The 27,701-nt window shown below is 39.2% G+C and overlaps 1 protein-coding gene across 1 annotated transcript; it reads left to right on the forward strand.

Moving 5' to 3' along the window:
* On the forward strand, positions 1–27,701 carry LOC131956789 (zinc metalloproteinase/disintegrin). The gene is made up of 19 exons (XM_059321380.1): positions 1–172; positions 2,054–2,146; positions 14,364–14,599; positions 14,770–14,865; positions 15,062–15,215; positions 15,569–15,698; positions 16,866–16,941; positions 17,157–17,234; positions 17,445–17,599; positions 18,524–18,576; positions 19,262–19,373; positions 20,225–20,398; positions 21,689–21,806; positions 22,055–22,162; positions 22,923–22,980; positions 23,258–23,407; positions 24,240–24,380; positions 26,149–26,274; positions 27,338–27,701. Exons 2-19 carry the CDS (start codon positions 2,089–2,091, stop codon positions 27,646–27,648), a joined length of 2,334 nt encoding a protein of 777 aa, XP_059177363.1. The 5' UTR covers positions 1–172; positions 2,054–2,088; the 3' UTR covers positions 27,649–27,701.

Genomic DNA, 27,701 nt, shown 5'->3' on the forward strand with positions numbered 1-27,701 from the left:
TCGTGTCGTTTTATTTTTAAAACTAGGGCGGCCTCACTGAAGTAATGGGCTATATCAATATATCATGGTTAGGTGGATAAGTTAGACATCTGAGTTCACTAGCGTGGCCGTAGGTGTCACACGTGATGAGTAGAAATCGGATCGTTTTTTAAAATTAAAACGTTTTATAAAGGTAGGAAAATATTTTGTTCATAATATTGGCCCTTTGAATGGGGCAACTCATTATATTAATGTAAAATATAAAGAAACTGAGAATTTAAAAAAGTATTTCTGAATATATATATATATATATATATATATATATATATATATATATATATATATATATATATATATATATATATATATATATATATATATATATATACACATATATATATACACATATATACATATATATACATACACACATATGCATATATATATATATATATATCGAAACCATTAGTTATTTAAAAGCTCACACACATTAATATAATATATGAAAACTCGTGAAATTTTATGAGAATCTCTTACAAATAAGTAATTAGATATAATATTCATATAATAACTGTGTCAAGTAAATGATAACTGAATTGTAATATCTAAAAATATAATAAAATCAAACTGGATGTAGGCTTTATATAGAAATAGACATTATGTATACAGGCGGTAAACACAGCCCATATAATATACATAAATATAAATCTGTTGATGGTATTTGCTGTAAGGTTTTTCTTCTGTAGTAAATATCTCTGGGTCTATATCTTCCCAAAGATAAGGTCACCAGCTAACGAAATCTGCATCACCACCGTCCACCTTTACTTCAAATTTTTGCTCCAGTTTTTTTATGCCTTGTCTGTTAACTTCGTCTGCATGCACTTTTAGGAAACTCGAAAATTGTTCAGAAAATTGAATTAAAAAGGATATTTTAAAAAAAATTATAAGCTGTAGGCATATAAGCAAAAAATCTACATATTTTGCAGCGTTTAAAAAAAAATCAAAGCATAGGCCTACATAAAAAATTACCATTAATGTGTATTTTAATCAATATCCACAATACAAACATAAATAACTATAAATTGAGACCTAAACAATACTATAGATTTTGATCTCATGATAGAATAGTTGGATACTTCATTTGCACGTTATTTGTTTGTCAATCTAGGTTATCATAAGCATTTGGGGCTTTCACTTCCACGCCATTGGTTGTCTTGTAACCTTTGAAGATAAAAATATAATAATAATAATAATAATAATAGCAACAACAACAACAACAACAACAACAACAATAACAATAATAATAATAATAATAATAATAATAAATAATTAATTATATAAATTATTAGTTAACCCTTTTGTTAGATACTTGAAACTAGTAAGCGTAAAAAGCAACACTTTATTTGTTTTTCATTTATCGTTTATTATTTATTTAAAACCTCTTTAACAGAATTGTACTTAGGAGCAGTTAGACTATAGGGGTCGTCCATAAATGACGTCACACTGGGAGGGGGGAGGGGGGGGGGTCCGTAATTTTGTGACGGTGTGTGATGAGGGGGAGGGGGGGGGGGGTTCAGATGGTGCGACGTCACACTTTTGCACTATAAAAAAGCAATGTTAAAAAACGAATTTTAGAACATTATTTCGCGTTTTAGAAAACTGTTTTAATAAATTGTAATAGAAGTTGATTAAAATACTCCATTTTGAGTCTGGCTTTTTGTGACGACGTGTGACGGAAGGGAGGGGGGAGGTAAAAATCGTCAAAAAAGTGTGACGTCATTTATGGATGACCCCATAAGATTAACTTTTTGACAATTTATCACAATGTGTGACGATAAGCGAGAATGAAATCAGCTAAATAAACGTCACGCTATTTTATTGAAACCATCGCTAATTGTTTATGTTTGATGATAGCACCGTATGAGTTCATTCTTTCACAAGCTTACTCAGCGGAAATAAGAAAACTTAGAATATTTTTTTTTACTGTACCAACACTTGGCACAATATACACTCTGCATACAAAATTGCCACGAGTTTAATGAACAGTTAATTTAATGATAATTACTAATTTCAGTTTACTGATTGCAACATTGACTACCTGGGGCAAGCATGAAGCTTCACGCAATAAAAGTCCAGTTATGTTTCTGTTTTCTTACTGTTGTTTCTGGTAAGTGAAAAGTCAAAAAAAAAAAAAAAAAAAAAAAAAAAAACATTAATTGAAATGAGATATTAATATTAACCTAAAAAGTAGACGTGTTTGGCAGTGTTCTGTGTTCTTAAAGACCGAAATGCAAAGAGTTTAATCATATGTTACAGGGGTCGGTATGTGGCTCTTTTGGTGTCACGATGCGGCTCTCCAGCACCTTGCACACATATTAATATTTATATTATTTCAATTTCATAACTCATAACAAAAATTATACTGTAAAGATACACACGTTTAAACAGGATAAAAAAACTCAGCCCTGTGACAACCATTCCATGCTTGCCACTGCCCAAGTGCCGACTTTTTCGAATATCGTTAATTGGGGAATGTTAATTTAGAATGCATTTTCCTATCCGTCAGTAATAATTAATTTGACGTGAGTGACGTAGCTTTTTGTTAGCTTCCTACTGTTGAGCCGGGTATAGGACGGTGGGGTGCGAGTTTACACTGGGCTCTGTGGGGTAGAAGATTGGCCTGCTGAGAACCAAAGGACAGAAGTTACAGATACACGGTAATCCAACCGATATCCAAGCCAATTAGTCGGAGTTTACCGTGTTGAGGCCTGTCTGGCTAATGGGAGACACTTCCTGAGCCAGTGTTATCCGTAAAAAAAAAATTAAAAAAAAATTAACAGCTTCTAAAGTGGATTGGTGTAGTCCTATATTTTTATTTTTTGATTACTAATTTTATTTTTCTGGCGAAACATGTGTATGTTTTTATATGAATAAATATTATTTCATATTCAAATCTATCTGTTTCAAATAACAAATTAAATGTATTTACTTAATCCTAATCAAATAATTAAATATTGAAAAAAAAAATATCAGCGGCTCTTTAAAAACTAGGAAATTTTGAAAATTATTATAACTTTTGGCTCTTCTTTTTTTTTTAACGTTCCCTTATTTTTTAAATTTTCTTTATTTTTTTTATTATACTTTTATTTTCCAATTTAAAACAAATACAGTAACATTCCACGCCGTTTGGGTGGATATTTACAAGATAGTTACATTGGTGTACAGAGTATAGTAAATAAATAAGGAAATATGTAAATGAATACAAAAGATACATTGAATTTAAAGCTTGTTGGTTCAAAAATTGAAAAGAGGCTGGTTTGTAACATGTTTGCCATCAAAGGTGGTGGAGGAGTATAAAAGCGTATGGAAGATTAGTTGAAAACAGGGCTGGTTTATATGGATTTCAGCAGGTGTCTATTTGGTTTTTCCGTCTTAAAATGTATTATAAAATAAGATATCGTAATTTTAAAAAGAATATTTTTATTAAAGAAAAACAGAAACCGTATTCAATAAGGTGTACAATATACTTTTATGTGTTAGTTAAATTTAGAATTTTCCCTCCCCCACGCTTAAAATTATTTGTCTACTTAACCATTTTGTTAGATGGTTGAAACTAAAAAGCGTAAAAAGCAATACTTTATTTGTTTTTCATTTATCGTTTATTTGTCTGTCGGCTACGTGCAGACGGCCTAGTGTTGATTACCGCCCTTGATTGTTACAACGCTGTGAGAAAAATCTTTCGCAATATTATTTCTTTATAAAGGATCTATTTTAAATAGACTACGAAAATTTAAAAAAGTCATGCTCTGCTAGCTGTTTACACACAATATCCTTTTGCCTTATGGGCGTTCCCAGGGGGTGGGCTTTGTATGTCAGTCACTAATTTTAGTTCTTTATTAAATCTTATATTTATCCAAATATTGATATACAGTAATTACAGGAAGGAGTGGTTGTGGAGGAGGGGGGGGGGGGGGGGGAGGGGGTAGAGTGGGGGGGGGGGGGGGGCACAAGAAGGTTAATTTGGCCTCTTTGACCTGTGCTTAAAGTCATGCCAACACCTTAATGTTCTACATGCACGTTTTTAAAAAAGCGAAGTTAAGGCCTAAAGCACATGGCAGTGAATGACGTGACTTAGCTTTCCAGGAATTTCATTCCCACCACGCCCCGTTTACCAGAGTATCAAATAAAGCTTTCAAGGGAATAATTAAACTGCTTAAAATTGTAAATCAATTAACATTTGCCATGGTTAAGAAGTTTGTGTGTGTTCCTGAAAATTATCACCCTTTAATGTATTTTTGTTGGGGCAAAGGGCGGATAATGAATTTCTAAAGGTATTCAACTAAACTTAAAGAAACTAAATGCACTGTCACGTTTTGGTGCACCACTCTCACCCCTCTTCAACATCTTGACATCATTTATGAAAGGCGATTCAAAACCGGTTTTTTAAAATTTAGATTGGAATAAAAGACACGCATCGATTTCCAAATATCAGGGTCACTAATCCAAGATCAAAAGCAGGACACACTGGGTGGGGCAGGGGGTATGGGTGGAAATAAATGTGGGGGTGGGGGTGAAGACTCGGACTTGGTGCTTGGGCATGTGTGCTCCGTCTTATAAAGTCCATGCAATAGAGAAGTAGTGCATAAAATAATTTCTATTTTTAGAAGGATTACGTTTTCCTCTCTAGGTTTTACATCGATGTAAACGTATTCTTTAATAACTCATAGAAATTGCATATACATATTAATATATAATATATATATATATATATATATATATATATATATATATATATATATATATATATATATATATATATATATATCTATATACTACTAAAAGTCAAGTTTGTTTACATGTTTGAATATTTATTTGTTTGTTTGCCTGATCGAAAATTGTGATATGTTCGACTCTATCTGGAAAGCTGTAAAATGGTATGCAGGTAGAGAATAATTTTTTAATGCAGACAGACTGTTGATCACAAATTTATTTAAAGACGTTAATTAATTTATTGATTTATTCCTACGCAGAATAACCCATTTTTTTTTAAAATGTTAAAACCTTGACTAAACTTTGTGGGAATAGTGACGTCACAGGTTTTTGTTTACTCTTTAGTACAATAAAATGGCGGCGTCTATTGAAGAAAATTGTGTTCCCATTCAAAAGTTTAACGCGTTCTAAATCTAATTTTCTGTCGGTCATAACTTTAACAATACGTCCGTTTGCTGTATTTATTACGTTCCAACACTTATATCAATTTTCAACTGTCTTTTTCATTTAGTTTTACGATAAATTTCTCTAGATCTAAAGATCAGCTATCGAAGGAAATTTATGAATCTAGCCTAGATCTAGATCTAGCCTAGATGTAGGTCACTAGATTCAATGTAAATTCTACATCTAGAATCTATTTCAGGCCTTAATTATTTTATATAAATCTTTGTTTGGCTTATTTAAGATAAAATTTAATTTGAAAGTTAGTACTACTAGACTTATTTTTAGATCTAGATCTAGAATCTATACGCGTAAATCAAGTTGCATAAGGAGACACATAGTATAGTATAAAAATTCACTTGTGACGTCACGAGTAAATAGCTAAAATGGTAGCGTAGTCAGCTCTCATGCAGGAGGCACGGGTTCTAGACCAATATGTCAATGAAATTTTTTTTTTCAATTTTTTTTTTTTAGATGTGAATGATAACGTTGCCTATCTGAACTTGGCAAGATACAGGGCAGGTGAAGTAGAGTTCATCTGTTTCTTTGTCCTAAGCATATGAAAGGATAGTGTGGTCAGATACATGCTCGGCTGGAATTGTTTTTTAAACGATAAAAACATGTTGTCTGAGACTTGGCAGGACACTGGGCAGGTGAAGTAGAGTTGAGTAGGTCACCTGTGACGTCAGTTTATGAAGGGATAGTCCGAAATCGGTGTTTTCGGTGTTTTTAAAAGATAAAAAACATATATTTGAATGTGGGGTCTGTTTTTTGTGACGATAAGTGACACTGCAGTAGCGTACCGAGGAGGGGGGGGGGGGGACGGTAGGGGAGGGGAGGCGGGGGGTGGGGAGGGGAGGCGGGGGGTGGGGAGGGGAGGCGGGGGGTGGGGAGGGGAGGCGGGGGGTGGGGAGGGGAGGCGGGGGGTGGGGAGGGGAGGCGGGGGGTGGGGAGGGGAGGCGGGGGGGGGAAGGGGGGTGGGGAGGTGGAGGGGGGAAGGGGGGGGGGACATATGTTGGGGCGCCAAAATGGTTTGGAAAAATAAATTGATAGGTTGAGGGGGGTTCAAATCGAAAGTTTGAGTGGGGGGGGGTGCACATCAAAAGTTTGAGGGGGGGGGGGGGGGGGGGGTTCAAATCGAAAACTTTGTCCCCGGGCGCCGGGAAGGGTCGCTATGCCTCTGAGTGACAGACGTGATGTTTTTTGATGGATGACCCCCGAAACCCACAGTTATCCAACGGATGACGGGTATTCTAGTATACTACTAAAAGTCAAGTTTGTTTACATGTTTGAATATTTATTTGTTTGCCTGATCGAAAATTGTGATATGTTCGACTCTATCTGGAAAGCTGTAAAATGGTATGCAGGTAGAGAATAATTTTTTAATGCAGACAGACTGTTGATCACAAATTTATTTAAAGACGTTAATTAATTAATTGATTTATTCATATGCAGATTAACCCATTTTTTTAAAAAAGATTTGAAAAGCCACTAGACTCGACGGAAACAGTGACGTCACATGATGTGTTTATTTTTTTACATCGATAATGGCGGCCTATCGAAGAAGATTGTGTTCCCATTCCAATGTTTAACGCGTTCTAAAGCTAATTTTCTGTCGGCTTTAACTTTAACAATACGTCCGTTTGCTGTATTTATTACGTTCCAACACTTATATCAATTTTCAACTGTCTTTTTTCATTTAGTTTTACAATAAATTTCTCTAGATCTAAAATTCAGCTGTCGAAGGAAAGTTATGAATCTAGAATCTAGCCTAGGGCCTAGGTCTAGATTCTAGATCTAGGTCACTAGACTCAATGTAAATTCTAGATCTAGACTTAATGTAAATTCTACATCTAGAATCTATTTCGGGCCTTAATTATTTTATATAAATCTTTGTTTAGCTTCAATGATCATCTAATTCGAGAATACATGGGATTTTTTTGTTATCTAGGTTCTATATCTAGATATAGTAGGATTACTCACTAACTTGGAGGCGTGGTCGGCTGCTAACAACAATATGGCGTACGGACCGGATATGGCGTACGGACCGGACGCATGTCTTCCGACAATTTTTAGGCCATGTTTACCACGAGCAAGATGGCGGGTGTTTACATTATTTAAACATGGTATAGGTGGCCAGGGCTAGATATGCCAGAAAAGCATTTTAAAATTTGCTTTGGAGAATGAAGGCTAAATTTTAAAGTCAGTGTCATAAACATTAATAGAACTTTTTTTTTTTTTTTTACGTTTTCAATTATTTTTTCTTAAGCCCTATATGTGAATGATAAGGTTGACTATCAGGACCTCGCGGGGCACAGGGCAGGTGAAGTAGGGTTCATCTGTTTCTTTGTCCTAAGCAAATGAAGGGATAGTGTGGTCAGAGACATGCTCGGCTGGAATCGTTTTTGTTGTCTGAGACTTGGCGGGACACTGGGCAGGTGAAGTAGAGTTGAGTAGGTCACCTGTGACGTCAGTATATGAAGGGATAGTCCGGAATCGGTGTTTTCGGTGTTTTTAAAAGATAAAAAACATATTTTTGAATGTGGGGTCTGTTTTTTGTGACGATAAGTGACACTGCATTAGCGTAGCGAGGAGGGGGGGGAGGCGGGGGGTGAAGGGGAGGCGGGGGGAGGTGGAGGGGGGCGGGGGGGGGGGGGGACATATGTTGGGGCGCCAAAATGGTTTGGAAAAATAAATTGAAAGGTTGAGGGGGGTTCAAATGGAAAGTTTGAGTGGGGGGGGGGGGGGGGGGTGCACATCAAAAGTTTGAGGGGGGGGGGGGGTTGAAAATCGAAATCTTGGGGGGGGGGGGGGGGTTCAAATCGAAAAGTTTGTCCCCGGGCGCCGGGAAGGGTCGCTATGCCTCTGAGTGACAGACGTGATGTTTTTTGATGGATGACCCGCGAAACCCACAGTTATCCAACGGATGACGGGTATTCTAGTATATATATATATATAGGTACATATATATATTTTATATACATATGTGTATATATAAATATATAAATGTGGCATATATACAAGTGGCATTCGGACATTTGTCGAATTCGGGCAAGTGTCCATTCGGGCATTTGTCGCATTCGGGTAAGTGTCCATTCGGGAAATCGGCCTTCGGGCAAAACGGCATTCGGGCAAGTGTCTCTCGGGAATTGGTCGTAGACCCGGGTTTGTCCTTTACGCATAATTACACCTCTCAATCTGATCGCCGCGGAGCTTTGAACAGCAGTTGTTCAGAATACTCCTGGAAAGGTTTTTTTTTTTTTTTTTTGAAAAAACGACGTCCAGGTAGAGTGCGATTTGGCGCCCCGGAAATCCCCATGAGCAATATGGCGACTCATTTTAAAGAGTGCGATACACTACGGATGCGAAGGGTTACTATAATCTTTCACTAAATCGAATCAGGCGCGTTTCCCAGCGCCCTTCAGGGTGCTACTTTTAAGTAATAAAAAGTAATAAAATAAAAGTAAATAACACATGGGTCTAGTGGCTGGCAGTATTGATGTAAGCAACGCTCGATTCATCACCCTACTGCTATATGCCTGGCGTCTGAGCATTGCTTGACAGTGATAGTGCGATAGAAAGATAACGAATACGTAAAAAACACAACTACAGTAACCTCCATCAAACGTGTATGTATCATGCCCCCTCCCTCCCCACCCTAACATACATATTATATAAATATTGAGTAGGCTACACTAAGGCACAATAGTGTAGGAAATATCTGAAAGCCAAGATTTGTTTCGTCATGCCAGCCATTCAACTCAAACTCGACGCCGCTATTTACAATCCAAAGCAAACAAAATTCGATTAGATGATATTTAACTACATAATTCTTGCCAATAAAAGTTCATTATTTTTTATGTCGATATATTTCTTTTCAAAAGGTGCTCCTATGCTCTACGCTACGCTATGGTTATTGCGCTAATAAAAATCATTGTAAAACTTGTATTAAAAATGCAGTTTACTTATGTAGGCCTCCTGTTTAAACATTTTATATTTTAAAATACGTTTTCTTTACCTTTTATTTCGTGTGTTAAACGTGCGTTATGGAAAATAAGTTTACTGATACTAACCCTATTTAAAGTCTCACGTTGCTTTCATGTTTAAATGTATATATATATATATATATATATATATATATATATATATATATATATATATATATATATATATATATATATATATATATTTACTATTATCAGCAAGACGTGGTCACGATATGTTATACTTTGGTCTAAATTACCAAAGACATTACTCTAACAACTAAATCTATGTTTAGATTTAAACTACGGCTTACGCATATAATGATATTATTCTGCTTTAACCTTAGGGCTAAAACGAAGGGTTATAGTTAGGTTTAGACTTTTAGAGGTAAGAAAGAACTTAAAGTTCATTATGTAAAATCTGTGGATAAGCAAAGTCGGTTGGGGTGAACGACACTATTAAAAAAGGACAAATTATTGTGAAGACTCCTCTTTACAATCACTATTTATTAAACACAAACACTCGTACACCATCCTTTATAACCCGAACTCCTCATTTATTTTATAAACGGACTCCACTTCCTGGTAGCCTATGTGAAATTTATATTGTCCGCCTACAGAGGGCGCCTTTGATGGACATGTTGACTCAAGCAGCGGGGTGTCGCCAGTCACTGTTTACCCAAAACCTTGTGGTTCTATAGTTCTATTATACCCGCTGTTGAATGACGGCGCACCGTGGGGTATTCTTTTAGTAAGGGATGCAACTCTACACGTGTTCGGTTTGTACTATTAAATACCCGAGTCACTTTTTATATTTTCCTTTGAGTATGAATTCGACGTATTTAATTTATAAAGAAAGCAATAATCGCTATATCAAAGGGGCCGTTCATATATGATTTCGTACAATTTATAATCGATTTTTAAAATTCCCGTTGTAGGTACAGTTAAAAATGGTAAAAATGACCAAGTTACCGGACTTTATTTTACACTTAGTGAGAAAAGGGTGGAGTCTAGCACTGTATTGGAATTGAGTGGCTCAGTTTAGGGATATGGGATGAAGGTATTTGGGATCTGGCAAAATGTGACAATTCGTGTCACAATCAAATGTTGTAGCCGACTGGTGGGGTCGTGGAAAATGTCACACTGTGTGACAACATCGAGTGTTGTACCAAAGTATGTGACCTCATCTGTGACATACGAGAAGGGGGCAGGACACACGATTTGGCGAAAAAATGCGTGACATCAGTAACGTCATAATGCGGGCGTGTGTGTGTAGGGGGGTGCGGACCGCATGGGTAACACCCGACCCAATGAATTGATAAATAATCCGATAAGAAATACACGCGTGAACATCCTCCTTTCTTTACAACAGCATTACAAATATAAACGACCTATTGAGGACAGAGTTTCTTCCAGGCATCCCCCAAAAAACGTCTCCCCCCCCCCCCCCACAAAAAATAATTTCAAGTGCCCCCTCCCCCCTGAGAAAAAAGACTGGAAGAAACACTGAACCAGGGCCGTAGCGACCCATTTCAGTGCCCGGGGCAAACTATCAATTTTGCGACCCTGCTCATTTTTATAGAGTTATTCTCGTTGGTGAAAAAGCCCCCCCCCCCCTCCCCCAAATTAGGAAAGGTCTTGACGTTTTTGTCTCCCTTAGGTGTATTTATTTTGGAGTCACACAACTGGTGTAGAAAATAGTCAAATAAGTCCATAAAGACAAGTAGCAGTGTGATTTATTTCTTAACTTTGACTGTGTTTAATCAAGTAATGCAGCTCAGAATGAAATGTTCTTCTTCCCCCACCAGCCCTCCCTTTACTACGCCTCTGGACCAATCCAAGTCAACCTATCAATCACACCAAACTTCACAGATAACAAAATCCGGTACACAAATTATACAATACATGTTAACACGGAAGAGCTTTAATCCTTGTTCGACTCGTGATATGATTTATCTGTACTGGGATAATGAATTAGTAACTCGATGAATTAAGTAAAAAGTAGAAGTAAAGTTCCCTTTTCGAACCTGACGGTCCACGGGGCAAATAGAGTTTACTTGTTTCTGTGACCTCAGCATATTATGGGATCGTGTTGTCAGCACTATGCCCAGCTGTCTTTATTTTCCATAACGTGAGTTAGGTACCCATCAGAGCTGTGTGGACTCAGGGACGTTCTACTGAATTGAACCCGGATTCGAACTCACTCTCTTAAGGTTGTAAATAATGCTGATGTATGCCACTAAATCAGGAGTAACTGTCTCATAAAATGGCGCAAGCTAATTGGCCGGTTTGCCTTATACATTGACAGGTTTATATTGGTTATGTGTGAGACAGGCTAGTGCTGTATGATAGCATTTTATTCATGAGACAGGGTAGATGGAGTTGTCTCCCCGAATGTTCATTTTGTGATGTCAGCCTATGCTGATAAATACTAAAGTTTATTTTGTGTTGGCAGTTTATATACACAGAAATTGTTTAAGTTTATTGCGGTTTTATAACAGCACAGTCAATTTGTTATTAATAAGTACGAACGTTCATTTTATTCTAATTACAAAGGTATTAATTTGTTAATGGAGGGGGCAGGGAAAGGTACCCACTATTTGGCTAGCATAACAGATTTGAGTGGGCTAAGTATTGGCCATAAAATCTCAAAAAAATAAATAAATACGAGGAAATTGAAAAAAAACAAACAAAAAACAACCTATGCGCGAAGATACGGAAGTAGATTAAGGTTAGGTACCGAGGTCACCTTGAAAATGGTTGTTTGTTTACAACTCTTGTCATTGAGCTTTGAGGTACAGGTTCCCCACTTTATAAAAGTACGAACCTGTATACGATATAGGTGGGTGGGAGACGACTGGGAATAAGATATGCGTGGGTGAGAGACGTCTCAGAACATGATACAGGTGGGTGGGAGACACAGAACATGATATAGGTGGGAGGGAGACGACACAGACAATGATACAGGTGGGTAGTAGGAAATTTGTGACGAGGTAAGCAATAACAATCATGGTGTGTTATTTCAACGCTCCAACGAAGATCTATTAATACTCTCTGAGACATTTCTTGTTATAAAGTGCACTTTACTAGCTACACAATCGGAGACATATTTCTAGTTATTCAGTACACATTTCTAGCGACACAATCGGAGACATATTTCTAGTTATTCAGTACACATTTCTAGCGACACAATCGGAGACATATTTCTAGTTTTACAGTACACATTTCTAGCTACACTATCGGAGACTTATATATTTAAAACACAATTGTAATTATACACCACACTCTTCTAGTTAAACACTCTCCAAATGTCGTTTCTAATCAGATTAGCGTTTCAAAGCACAATATAGTGGCTAATTATCGTAGATTGGCGGTGGGGAGGAAGTTCGAGGCTCTTATTTACCAACATTGTAAAGACTTTATTTGGGAAATTAGCGATTAATTAAAGTCCAGGAGATTTTACTTCACACAGCCGTCTAACTTGCAAGGCGTAATGACTGCGCATGTTACTGAGTTACTTCAAACCACGTGATGTTTACAGTTTATTAAACGTGGATTTGTGCCCGGATCTACTTGGAGCTAGTTTTATAGTGACCCGGATGTTTATGCCCTAAACTTGTGTATTTACATTTGTATAAAGCCAGAGTTTCTTCCAGGCATCTCTTGGGGGGGGGGGGGGGGCGAAGCCCCCACCCCGAAATTTTTTTACCGCCCCCCCCCCGAACGAAATGAAAATTATATAATTTATATAGAAAATATATACTTTTAACAGTGTCCGCCCCCCCCCCCCCGAAGAAAGTTTACCGCCCCCCGAAGATTTCAAGTGCACCCCCGGAGAAAAAAGTCTGGAAGAAACACTGTATAAAGCGCTGTCTGGGTTTAACTGCCATTGTGATTGGGCTGAAATCACCTTTTTTTATTGCAACAGACAGAAGTTTTGTCTTTAAAAATGTGAACAAAATACAAAAGAACTAATTTATTTATAATCAGAGGCGTAGCGAGGGGGGGGGGGGTGCGGACTGCACCGGGTGGCACCATTTAGGGGGGGGGGGGTGACACCAAGGCAAAAAATAGCAAAATATATAGAGAAAAATTTGAGGGGGGGGGGGCGGTGCAAATCGAAAGTTTGAGGGGGTGGGGTGCAAATCGAAAATTTGAAAGTTTGTCCCCGGGAAGGGTCGCTACGCTTCTGGGGGGTGACACCATTAAGTGCCGCACCGGGTGACACCCGACCTCGCTACGCCACTGTTTATAATATGTTTAAGCGTGCTGTGTAATGTTTTTACTTTTTCAAAAATTTGACTTCGAATGTGGAATAAAAAAAAAACTAAATCAAGGCACTGCTTTAACGTGTGTTGAATTTTTCACTTTGTTAAATGTCCCTTTTATGATATGGATTCTGCAAAAGTTAATTTATAATTTATATAGATCTATAATCTATATATGTGTGTGTGTGTGTGTATGGGGGAAGGAAGGGTGGGGTGGGGGGTGGGGGGGGGGGGTTAAGACAGACTAATATGGCCGTGTGATACAGATTAAAGTAGTGATAAAATCACTTGGCTAAAAGTGGTTGTTCACTTATCGCAATAGTTTTCGGCGGAAAACAGATTTAGAATTTTATCACATTTTTAGGCCATTTTTAAAAACTGAATGCATAATGTTATAATGTTTTATTTAAAAAAGGAAAACCTAGTTTTTATTCTTTAAAAACATTTGTCGTTTGTCTATACTCTAAACTCTAAAGAAAACACAGTCACAGTGGAATTGTTTCAATTTAGCGCAGAGAGTACACAGGGAAATATTCCAACACATTTAACTTTCACGTTGTATATAGCCAGTGGCGTAGCGAGGTCGGGTGTCACCCGGTGCGGCACTTAATGGTGTCACCCCCCCCAGAGGCGTTGCGACCCTTCCCGGGGACAAACTTTCAAGTTTTCGATTTGCACCCCCCCCTCAAACTTTCGATTTGCACCCCCCCTCAAGTTTTTCTCTATATATTTTGCTATTTTTTGCCTTGGTGTCACCCCCCTAAATGGTGTCACCCGGTGCGGTCCGCACCCCCCGCACCCCCCTCGCTACGCCCCTGTATATAGCGATATCCGCATGTTTACCATATTCCTTTCTTTTACTACAACTATGCTGAAAATAAACATCGTCACGAGATTTTGATTTTGTTTATTCTAAAAATAGCTTACCCAGGTGATGTAGTTGAGGTAACCTTACCTTCAGCAGACGTTAATGACGATGGCAGCTGCCGGTACCCCCATTCTCTGCAAGTCCAGGTCGATGACCCGACCAGCAAACAGACCTGGAGCCTGACCCTGTTTCATAACGAGGTCCCGAGGTCGCCTGGGCAAATTCACATTCTTCACCAGGATTCAGAACGAGGCGTGTACTTGGAAACTGTCGACCTTGACCAATCAGAAGTACGAAAACTGATAACACTTATTTTATTAGACTCTGCCAGTTTAATTACGCAATAGGTAATTGTTATGTGAAAAAAAGATGTCTCATAAACATGAAAAACCAAAACAACAACACAACAAAAAACAAACCTCAAGACATTTATTAAATTTCACTCCCTTCCATATTGCAGTATGTTAGTGCTCAGGGGTATCACAATTACCATGAAGGGGCAGCATTCATGGTCAAATGCTTACAGTATGATGCCACAAAACCTATCTTCGTATTGGTAAGTTCTGAAAATCTTATTAAGAATAGCCCTATATATATATATATATATATATATATATATATATATATATATATATATATATATATATATATATATATATATATATATATATATATATATATATATATATATATATATATGATGCAAATAATTAAATATTGTATAGTTTTGAAGTTTCTAATTGTATTTCCAGGAGGGTTCTGTTTTCCGTGACGGGATGAAATACCAAATTTCCCATCATTCCGCCTTGTTGAAGCCATCTTTACCCCGGTTCACCCACGTGACCCAGTACTACCGCATGGAGGTTGTAGACGAGCACAGGGCAGAGGACACGGCAGCTCGCCTGGGTAAATTGTTTCATTTAATATTGCAGTTAATGCCACGAACACTATTCGTGGTTAAACTTTTTAAATAACAGTTTGCATTGCGTTCAATCTGAATCTTAAATAGTAGTTTAGTAATACCGCTGTGGGTTTCTGCCCTTAGTTTAGTAATTCATTACAAGAGGGGAGAGTAGAAGTTATCGTCCTTGACTCAAGTATAGCGCCATTGGACAATACTGTCTTTGGGCTAAGTATGTGTTACACACATTAGTTGTATTAATCGTAAAGTTCCGTTGACATCAGTTGTATTAATCGGAAATTCCCGATGACATCTATAAATAAAAACTGCAATGTTTCTGTCTTCTGTCTGTAAACAGAGTCGGCGGTGATGGAGTCCAGAAAGAATGGGTTAAGTCAGAGCTCTGACCTTCAGAGGGTTAAACGCCAGACGTCCCAGACGTATTACATCGATGTGCTGGTGTTTTGTGATGTTTCCATGTATCAAAGGTTTGTACGTCTGTGTGTTTTGTGATGTTGCCATGTATCAAAGGTTTGTACGTTTTTGTGTTTTGTGATGTTGCTACGTATTTAAGGTTTGTACGTCTTTGTGTTTTGTGATGTTTCCATGTATCAAAGGTTTGTACGTTTTTGTGTTTTGTGATGTTTCCATGTATCAAAGGTTTGTACGTCTGTGTTTTGTGATGTTTCCATGTATCAAAGGTTAGTACGTTTTTGTGTTTTGTGATGTTGCTATGTATTAAAGGTTAGTACGTTTTTGTGTTTTGTGATGTTGCTATGTATTAAAGGTTTGTACGTTTTTGTGACGTCTGGATGTATCAAAATCTGTACGTAAGGACTGGCACCATCACCACCACCACCATCATCATCATCATCATCAGTATTACCATCACCATCACCATCATCATCACCATCATCATCATCATCATCAGTATCACCATCACCATCATCATCACCATTATCATCATTATCATCATCATCATCATCATCATCATCATCATCACCATCATCATCATCATCATCACCATCATCATCATCACCATCATCATCACCATCATCATCATCATCATCATCACCATCATCATCATCATCACTATCATCATAATCATCACCATCATCATCATCATCATCAGTATCACCATCACCATCATCATCATCATCATCATCATCCTTACTCTCCCCATCATCTCCCATCGCCGACGTCAACTTATGAGCCGTTCTTTCTTAGTGCTAAGTTATGGTACGGCTAATCGTCTAGTGTAATTTCAATTTTCCAAACCAACAATGTATTCTACCAGATATACTTATGAAAGAAACCATGCAGGAAAAAAATATCTGGCACCGAATACAAAAATGGTCTCAGTTATTGTAGTGGCGTAGTAAAGCATTTCATGCTGATTAGACTTAGAAGCATTGGTATAATAATATAATTATTTATCAAGGCACTCGGGGTGGACACCCCCCTCGTATTTATCCTATAGGCGTAGATAAAAGATAACGAGCTGTCACTTATAATCGAAGATGCCTTAAACACAAACAAACCTGTTTAACCTGTGGGTACACGCACACTTTCCATATCATCTAAACTTCCTCGTTCTTGTACACGTATTTTCCTGTACACCTGTACTTCTGTTAAACTATGTTTGACCTTCACAGGTGGCTGCTCATTGGAATCACAGAAAATAAAACACTCACCTTGATCAACAACTACCTGGACAACTTGCTAACATCGGTAAAAACACACATCTCTTACCTTATAAGTGCATAGCATAGAATATATACGCTTCATATAATAATATATAAAATAAAAACCATATATATATCTATGCATATATTATATATATATATATATATATATATATATATATATATATATATATATATATATATATATATATATATATATATATATATATATATATGTATTTCTAAATACTTTAACTTTAGGTAAATATGCGCTTGTCAACCCTAGTTCTTGGAAGCAAACAACTTGTGGTCCGCAAAATTACACCTATCATTAGTAAGGTAAACAAACAGATCTTAGTTTGATAAACGAGTAGATTGCTGCTATGTCTGGCTTCTGATGTTCTTTTATAGGCTGATGAACCATATGTTTAAATCTGAACAATGAAATGACTAAATATACGTTTCTTTAGGAGCTAAACATCGTAATAGCACAATAAAGAATACGAATGAACCAAATTTCGAATTGACTAGTGTTTATGTGTGCTTTAGGTTGACAACACGTCGCCGTGGAATGCGAATATAATTGAAAGAGAAACCCAGGAGACGAAGATTAACGCCACGTTGCTCCTGAAGGCTTTCCAGACATACCTGAAGGACGTCTTCGCGTTCAGAGTCCCACACGACCATGCCGTTCTGATGACATCGTGAGTGGTTGGTGTTGCACAGGCTCATAGTAGGCAGCAGGCTGTTCTTGTTGCTGTTGGTGGTGGTGGTGGTGTTGGATGTACTGTTCAAGTCTCTGTAGTAGTTGTTGTACTAGTTGTTGCTGTTTTTTGTTGTTATTGGTGGTGGTGGTGGTGTAGTTGTTGTTTATGCTGTTCTAGTCTTTGTAGTAGTTGCTGCAGTAGTTGTTGCTGGTTTTTGTTGTTGTTGTTGTTGGTGGTGTAGTTGTTGGTTGTGCTGTTCTAGTCTATGTAGTAGTTGTTGTACTAGTTGTTGCTGTTTTTTTGTTGCTATTGGTTGTGGTTGTGTACTTGTTAGTTATGCTGTTCGGGTCTCTGTAGTAGTTGTTGCGGTTGCTGTTTTTCGTTGTTGTTGTTGTTGGTGGTGTACTTGTTGTTTTTGCTTTTGCTTTTGCTATTATTAAAGCTGCTATTGTAGTTGCAGTTCTAGTCGCCGCTGTTTTTGGTGTTGTAGTTGTTTTTGATGTTCTAGTCTCTGTTGTAGTTGTTGTTAGTGTTGCTGCTGATGCGGTTGTTACTATTGTTAAAGTTGCAGTTGCTGCGGTTGTACTTGTTGTTGCTACTATTGATGCTGTTGCTGTAATTATTGTTGCAGTAGGTGTTCTTGTTCTTGATGTGCTAGGCTCTGCCAGTTCGTTTTTTTTTTACGATATTTCATCAGGGAGAACAGGGGAGAGGCAGGGGAGAGACAACGGAGAGATAGGGGAGAGATAGGGAGAGGCAGGGGGAGGGGAGATGCAGAGAGAGAGAGAGAGAGAGAGAGTAATATTGAAAACGTAAATTTAGTTTTGTTTTAGATAACTACTAACCAGTTTGTCTTCCATTGGTATCATTTAAGCTGTGATGGTAATTTCTTCTGCATGTCTTCTGCCATTTGTGTTTCAGGTATGATATTTATGGTGGTAACGACCAGGGCATAAGATTTAACATCACTAAAGGTAAACATACGAGAGGGAGGTGTTTTGATACTCAGAATATAACCTAACGAATAGTTGAGGTGGTGGTGTTACAACAAAAATACAACGCTAACGCTAAATTTTGTCTTTAGTATTTTGCCGTCGCGGATCGAAACTTTCGAACACAATTTCATCCACTTCTACTAAACCGATTTGTTTTAATTTTGACATGGTGTCCAAGGACTTATGTCAATGCTATATGACATAATTAGATAAAAAAATATTTATTAAAGATTGCGATGTAAAGTATTTAACAATCTTTTATTAGACACATTCTTTACGTTAACTGTATGCGCGAGTGTATTTTTAGTTATAATTTTAAAATAGAGTTTTGACGATATAGAATTATACTAAAGCTTTATCATCAACCCAAGCTTTTCTCTATAGTTTTAAATATTTCGATCGTCGGGATCGGAATACAGGTCTTTTGTAGGCCGCATAACTCCACCTAAACTACGAAAACAAACTAAGTCCTAGCTCTAACTTGAGACAGTCCATTGTATTTTTTTGGGTGGGGGAGGGGGGGGGGGTGTTGAATTATATACATTTTGTATTGGGATCGAGACGAACAAAATATTTTTTTTTTCTGCGACATTCTATGGCATTCAAGTTTCAACTTTATAAAAATGTTTTTTGTGGCATTTCATAAATCTATTTTTTTTAAAAGGATTGGCCACTGTTGGTGGTATGTGCAGCACAAACGGTGAAAGCTCTTCTATAGTGGAGGATAAAGGAGCGTACCAAAGTGAAGGGGTGTTAGCTCATGAACTGGGACACAGGTAAGAGAAAGGGGTGGAAGGACTCGATTCTTTAGATTGGCAATGTCAACATACATGATTCAGACAGTTCTCTGTGTTTGATGTAAATATTCCTTTGTCAATTGTTATTGTTTGTGTCTAGAGCTAAAAAATGTATTAAAGTATGCTTTATTATCATTTTTGGAAATGGAATAAGGACAAAAGGCTATTTTAAGGGGCGATTGTGGGAGGTAGAATTTTTTTCTTAGGGGCATAAGCAGGATTTTGTTATGGGGTGGGGATGGGCGGGGGTTATAATTATCCCCCACATGTACATATAGCCTTTATGTAACTAATATATATATATATATATATATATATATATATATATATATATATATATATATATATATATATATATATATATATATATACAAAACAGTAATCTAATGACATTCACAATTTTAAACATAAAACCGATAGAACGCAACAATGACAACAATGACACATATAGCTATAACTTAAAATGAGAAAGCTATCTTTATCTATGGGGGGGGGGGGGGTTGAGTTATTACCCCCTAACACCACTCTGCTCTCGCCACTGAGAATTTTATATCCAACATCGCCTACATTGGGTAGGGTAGGCTATTTACACTATTTACAATAGTGTTGATTGTGGGTCTGTTGTCACGTCATTATCCCTGAGCGCTACATCATGAAAGACAACTTCAATCATCGTATCTCGGAACTGTTTTGGTTATAAAAACTCTAGAATAATCTAACCCTTTAAACCTTTTCAGTGTAATCTTAACTTATACAAAGCATATCAACGTTAATGTGTTGAATAATCTCCACGTATTATCCGCATCCCCCCCCCCATATTTTCCAACCAGCCTGGGATCGAGTCACGATGGCACCAACAACAATTGCCCATCCTCCCTGAGGTACCTGATGTCTGACGCCACTTACCCGGAGAGTGACGTCACCAGGTACAACCCTTGGAAGTTCTCACCCTGCTCGTCACAGGCCGTCGCTGCCAGGCTCGCGGATTTAGAGGGAGACCCCAGGTATATTTAGATCATTAAGTGGACATTTGAGTGGACATTTGAGTTTAGTGGACATTTGAGTTTAGTGGACATTTGAGTGGACATTTGAGTTTAGTGGACATTTGAGTTTAGTGGACATTTGAGTGGACATTTGAGTTTAGTGGACATTTGAGTTTAGTGGACATTTGAGTGGACATTTGAGTTTAGTGGACATTTGAGTTTAGTGGACATTTTAGTTAAGTGGACATTTTTGTGGACATTTGAGTTTAGTGGACATTTTAGTTAAGTGGACATTTGAGTTTAGTGGACATTTTTGTGGACATTTGAGTTTAGTGGACATTTTAGTTAAGTGGACATTTGAGTTTAGTGGACATTTTTGTGGACATTTGAGTTTAGTGGACATTTTAGTTAAGTGGACATTTGAGTTTAGTGGACATTTTTGTGGACATTTGAGTTTAGTGGACATTTTAGTTAAGTGGACATTTGAGTTTAGTGGACATTTTAGTTAAGTGGACATTTGAGTTTAGTGGACATTTTTGTGGACATTTGAGTTTAGTGGACATTTTAGTTAAGTGGACATTTGAGTTTAGTGGACATTTTTGTGGACATTTGAGTTTAGTGGACATTTTAGTTAAGTGGACATTTGAGTTTAGTGGACATTTTTGTGGACATTTGAGTTTAGTGGACATTTTAGTTAAGTGGACATTTGAGTTTAGTACATTTGAGTGTAGTGGACATTTGAGTTTAGTGGACATTTGAGTTTAGTACATTTTAGTTAAGTGGACATTTGAGTTTAGTGAACATTTTTGTGGACATTTGAGTTTAGTGGACATTTAAGTTCAGTGGACATTTGAGTTTAGTACATTTGAGTGTAGTGGACATTTGAGTTTAGTGGACATTTGAGTTTAGTGGACATTTGAGTTTTTGGACATTTCAGTGAAGGGGACATTTAAGTGTAGTGGACATTTGAGTTTAGTGGACATTTGAGTTTGTGGACATTTTATTTTAGTGGACATTTTACTTCAGTTAACATTTTAGTTCAGTGGACATTTGAGTTTAGTGGACATTTGAGTGTAGTGGACATTTGGGTGTAGTGGACATTTGAGTTTATAGACATTTGAGTTAATAGACATTTGAGTTTGAGGAAATTTTAGTTTATGAACATTTTAGTTGAGTGGGCATTTTACTTTAATCAGTGGAGATTTTAGTTTAATTGACTTTTAACTTCGATTAATGGACATTTTAGTTTAATGGCCATTTGAGTTTAATAATTGTCGTCTAAAAATAACTCCGTGACGTGTCACCCACCAGTGCACGCAAGTGCCTGACAGAGACAGTCTCCAACAGCACCATCGTCAACCAAACAGTCTCCAAAACTGCGGACGACCAGTGCAAACGTTTCCATGGTAACGAGTCCTTCGTTTGCAGGGTAAGGCCGGGAACTCGTGTTTACATTTGTTAACGCCCTTGATTTGGCACTAGTGTTTAGTTATTTACCCAAACATTCCAAATACCAAATATTGTGGGAATTTATTCATTAAAAAAATCAAATCCTCCGCATTATTAGCTTATCACAGCATAAAAAATATATTTAAAAAAAAAGAAGAAAAAAAACGAACACCTTACACCTTTTTGATGTGAACTAACATACAACCCCCCCCCCCCCCCCCCCCCCAGGTGTCCCCGTTCGACAAGGTGTGTACAGAGTTCTACTGCCGCATACCTGGCACCAACAGGTGTGACCTCATGAACCCTGCCACAGGCACCTGCTGTAGGAATAATATGGTAGGTGATGGTAGGTGATGGTAGGTGATGGTAGGTGGATGGTAGGTGATGGTAGGTGATGGTAGGTGATGGTAGGTGATGGTAGGTGGATGGTAGGTGATGGTAGGTGATGGTAGGTGATGGTAGGTGATGGTAGGTGATGGTAGGTGATGGTAGGTGGATGTGATGGTAGGTGATGGTAGGTGGATGTGATGGTAGGTGATGGTAGGTGATGGTAGGTGGATGTGATGGTAGGTGATGGTAGGTGGATGTGATGGTAGGTGATGGTAGGTGGATGTGATGGTAGGTGATGGTAGGTGGATGTGATGGTAGGTGATGGTAGGTGGATGTGATGGTAGGTGATAGTAGGTGGATGTGATGGTAGGTGATGGTAGGTGGATGTGATGGTCGGTGATGGTAGGTGATGGTAGGTGGATGTGATGGTAGGTGATGGTAGGTGATGGTAGGTGGATGTGATGGTAGGTGATGGTAGGCGGATGTGATGGTAGGGAGTGATGGTAGGGATTTATGTTTGGGAGATATGGTAGGTGGTTGTGATGGTAGGGTGATGGTGATGGTAGCTGGGTGTGATGGTAGGTGATGGTAGGTGGATGTGATGTAAGGGAGTGATGGTGGGTAGATGTGATGGTAGGTGGGTGTGGTGGTGGGGTGTGATGGTATGGAGTGATGGTAGGGTGGTTGTGATGGTAGTTAGATGTTACCAATCAGATTCACTGAAACAGACTTTATTCCCTGTCTAATTGTCGTCCTTGTTTTACAGCGATGTCTAAATGGGATGTGTAACGACACGGCACCGGCTGGGGAGTGTGTTGTTGACGGTGAGTATTAGCGGGGGTGGGGGGTGTTGACGGTTAGTACTGAGATGGGGGTGGGGTGTTGTTGACGGTACGTATTTACGAGCTCGGGGGGGAGGGGTGTTGACGGTGAGTATTAGCGAGCCGGGAGTGTGTTATTGACGGTGAGTATTAGGGGGGGGGGGGTGTTGACGATGAGAGAGCTGGGGGAGTGTTGTTGACCAAATGTAAGATGGGTAAAATATTGAAATGTTAATGACTACTGGCAGACGATGACAATTCATCTCATGTGATTTATCAGCTGAGTGCCCACTCGCCGATGTGCTGGGGAAAGTTTTGAACGACCAGACATGCGCAGAGCTCAGCTCATCCTACTGCTATCTACCGGATGTACAAAAAGCATGCTGCAACACGTGCCGGAACTGGAGGTCAAAGTTTGCCAACATTTCCGGTAGGGTCATCGCTTTTTTTCTTAGGGATAGGTGGGATTGATTGATTGAGTTTCGTCCAGGCATCTTTTATCAGTGTTCGCCCCTCCCCCCCCCCCCCCCCCGGAAAATTTAGTCCTCCCCCCGGAGAAAAAAGTCTGAAAGAAACACTGTGAGTAAGTTGGGTGTGACGTGGCTAGGCGGTAGAGCGCACGAGTGTTAACTCGTACGTTTCAAATTCCAATGCTCAAGTCCACCGGACATCCCACAATTTATCCATCATGTGATATGTAATTGACTCGCGTTAGGGAAAGTAAAGACGGTTGGGTGTAAAACTGATCACACTATATGCCGTGGTCACAGAAACAGGTGGGCTCTACTTCATCTGCCCCGTTGATCGTCAGGTCTGAAAGGGTAGCTTTACTTTTAGTTAGATCTTGCAATACTCGAAGGTCTTATAAAGTGAATGTAAATATTGGTGCTGTAATCTAACAACTTCATGGGATGATTGCCTGCTTCTTTCGGTTAAGGCCGTCGACATAATATGAAGTGCTATGTCGTCACCAAATAACGGTCTTAATTTATCTACCCCTGCCTACAAGAATAGGGTTAAAGTAACCAAGTTACCATACCAAATAACGGTCTTATTTCTACCACCCCATCCTGCACATATGATAAAGTACCCATGTTAACATACCAAATAACGGTCTTATTTTACCACCCAGCCTGCACGTAATATAAAATAACCATGTTAACATTACTAAATAACGGTCTTATTTTACCACCCCCATCCTGTACGTAAGATAAAGTACTCATGTTAACACAGTAAATATCGGTCTTATTTTTATCACCCAGCCTGTACGTATGGGGATAAGCTACTCGCTTGCAGCAAAACCCAGTGTGGCACCAACGACACCAACGGAGTTCTCTACGACTTCATGTGCTGTGGCACCTGCTACCTAGCTCCTCCTGCCCTCCCCTGTGTCAATACCAAAAGTAAGTTTTCGAAATGTTCGTCTTACAATACAGCTTTGTTTAGAACCGTAATGTCTCTATATCCAGGGACATTGTGAGTATATATATTCCCACACCTTATTTTATCTAAGACTCGATAATTCGTCTTATGTAATGAGTGTCTGAAATTATTAAATGTTTGTGTGGTCGGCTTAAATAGTTCAGAACACCGGGCAATAGTATGCCAGACAAGGCTAGGGAAGGACTTGGTTTCTATATTTAAAAAAAAAATGTAAACCCTACCCCCACATATCCACCAGCAAATAAAGAAAAGTAAATAGAACCCAAATGTTTTGGAAGTTATTTGGTGCAGTGGCGTAGCGAGGTCGGGTGTCACCCGGTGCGGCACTTAATGGTGTCACCCCCCCCCCCCAGAGGCATAGAGACCCTTCCCAGGGACAAACTTTCAATTTTCGATTTGCACCCCCCCCCCCCTCAAACTTTCGATTTGCACCCCCCCCCCCCTCGAGTTTTCGATTTGCACCCCCCCTCAAACTTTCGATTTGCACCCCCCCCTCGAGTTTTTCTCTATATATTTTGCTCTTTTTTGCCTTGGTGTCACCCCCCTAAATGGTGTCACCCGGTGCGGTCCGCACCCCCCGCCCCGCCTCGCTACGCCCCTGATTTGGTGCCAGCTTGTCACAGCACTAATGTAGGAAGCCCGTATAAGATTTCAACACACAACCCCTTTCGTGTTGGGATTGTTACATTTAAGTACATTTAGAGTAGCGTCCCTTTTGTTTACATGTTTTCATTACCCTTCAAATTCGCATCACAACACGTTGCCCCCCCCCTCCTACTATTTCGTCATACATATACACGACAACGTATGGTGTCGCGAAAATGTGTTAGTTTATGCCACGTGGCGTCACTAGGTCGGGTGTCACCCTGTAACTGAGGGTGTCACCCCAACCTCCTCTTAAAAATTTGCCTTTCTGATTGGTGTCACCCCTTTTCCAAACTATTTGTTTATTTTTAACTGGGTACATCGCTGTTTTGAAGTAAATTTGACGATTTTTAAGTTAGGTTTCACCCCATAATTGGTGTCACACGGTGCTGACCGCCACCCCCACCCCCACCCCCCACCCCCCACCCCCCGATGACGCCTCTTTTTGTCACTTAAAATCCAACCATTTAAAAAAAAACTTAAAAGAAAAGTTTCATATTTAATTATGTTCGAGCAGTGGCGTAGCGAGGTCGGGTGTCACCCAGTGCGGCACTTAATGGTGTCACCCCCCCCCCCCAGAGGCATAGAGACACTTCCCAGGGACAAACTTTCAAATTTTCGATTTGCACCTCCCCCCCCTCAAACTTTCGATTTGCACCCCCCCTCGAGTTTTTCTCTATATATTTTGCTATTTTTTGCCTTGGTGTCACCCCTCTAAATGGTGTCATCCCCCGCCCCCCCCCCCCTCGCTTTGCCCCTGTGTTCGAGTATTTAGGTTCATCAATGTAATTCTATCCGAACAACGAATTTAGTTTGTGGTTATAAACTATCGAAGTTTCACCGTGTATTAATTTACAACAATTAATATTACATAATATATTGTTCGAATATCGAAGTTCAACAGTGTCGTTATGTTCGAATAACGAAACAGCAATTTTAAAGCTACCCTTTCATGTGATTGTGTTCAAAATGTAAAGAGTTCGAACGATGAAAAACTCAATTCCGTGTGATTGTGTTCGTACTATAAAACAGTTCGACCAATGAAAAAATCAATTTCGTGTGATGATGTTCGATCTCTTACAGCGCAGAACTGCACAACGTGCGTCAAGGCAATAGAAGAACTGACCAGGTCAACCTGCTACTTGAGCGACATGCATGCCAGCGCGTGCTCCGTTGAGTGTGAGTCGCAGAGAAATAAAACACAACCAGGTGAGCTACATGTCGTGCAGGAACACTGGTGGGTTAGGTGGGGTAAAGTCTAAGGTTAGGGTTTGAAATAGGGTTAGCGGTAAAGATTTGGTACGGCTAGGGTTAGGGTTAGAGCAGATCAAAGATTGGCTGGGGTACGGCTAGGGTTAGGGTTAGAGCAGACCAAAGATTGGCTTGGGTACGGCTAGGGTTAGGGTTAGAGCTAAGATGGGATAGATAGGAGGCTGGGGTTAGGGTTAGAGCAGACCAAAGATTGGCTGGGGTACGGCTAGGGTTAGGGTTAGAGCTAAGATGGGATAGATAGGAGGCTGGGGTTAGGGTTAGAGCAGACCAAAGATTGGCTGGGGTACGGCTAGGGTTAGGATGGAATAGATAGAAGGCTAGGGTACGGCTAGGGTTAGGGATTACATGGGATTATATAAAGGCTTGGGTACGGCTAGGGTTAGGGCGGATCAGAGATATGGCTGAGGTACGGCTAAAGTGGGTTAAAGAGAAGGCCGGGTTAGGGTTGATCTAGAGGTTTTAGGGTTAGGGTTAAGCCTAGGATAATCTTGAGGTTTTTAATAACCCCTGTAGACAACACTAGCAGTAATCAACATGTGAATGGTTATTCATAGTTTTTAAAGCTAATTGAAAGCTATTGAGGTGAATATTTCCCAGTATGGATTAAATCAATATCCTCTATAACCCAAGGCGTGTAACTGCGGATCAAGAAGGGACCGTCTGGACATTTGTTAGTTGTCATCATAATTAAACTAAGGTCCCTTAACGAACCTGACGGTCTTTGGAGCAAGCAAAGTAGAATTCACCTGTATCTATGACCTCAGCTTATGAAGGGATAGTGTGGTCAGCAATACGACCAGCCGCCTTTACTTTTCCCAACCTAAGTCAGGTACCCATCAGAGCTGGACGTTCTACTGACTTGAACCCGGATTCAAACTCGAGACAATCAGATTAACAGTCTGGCGCTCTACCGCTAATCCCCGGCGTCCCACCCCGTCATTTACAAATCCTACTTATTTATCTAGCCATTAATTAATTACTTTGATTAACCTCTGGTCAGACTGCCCTTGGGGAGACAGAAAGATCTGTACACAAGTCGTGAATCAGCTGCTCTCTGGCACCCCATGCACGTCTGAGCAAACTTCCTCCTGCTGCCAGACATGCGCAGACTACGCCATCCCCAGCACAGCATCACCCTCCAAATCGCCCAGCACAGCAACCAAACCAACAGCGAGCCCAGGAGCGACTCAAGCGCCCCCTACCACAGTGAAGACAGCTGCCAGTAAAAATGTCTCAGTTAGACACTACAGCAGCTACTCCACAATAGTAGCAATGGCGGTCTTTGTATTGGCGGCATTACTTATATCGTAGATCATATTTGTATTTTGTATATCAGATATAGGCCTACACCTACATATTTATGT

The sequence above is a fragment of the Physella acuta genome, unplaced genomic scaffold (genome assembly GCF_028476545.2).
Source record: "Physella acuta isolate Inbredline_101_S28 unplaced genomic scaffold, ASM2847654v3 ptg001176l, whole genome shotgun sequence".
Taxonomy (NCBI): Eukaryota; Metazoa; Mollusca; class Gastropoda; family Physidae; genus Physella; species Physella acuta.

Excerpts from the sequence above, each read along its gene's own strand:
- LOC131956789 (XM_059321380.1), top strand. The coding sequence starts at position 2,089 with ATGAAGCTTCACGCAATAAAAGTCCAGTTATGTTTCTGTTTTCTTACT. Across the intron at positions 16,942-17,156 it reads TGGACAACTTGCTAACATCG|GTAAATATGCGCTTGTCAAC; the intron begins GTAAAAACACAC and ends CTTTAACTTTAG. Across the intron at positions 21,807-22,054 it reads ACGAGTCCTTCGTTTGCAGG|GTGTCCCCGTTCGACAAGGT; the intron begins GTAAGGCCGGGA and ends CCCCCCCCCCAG.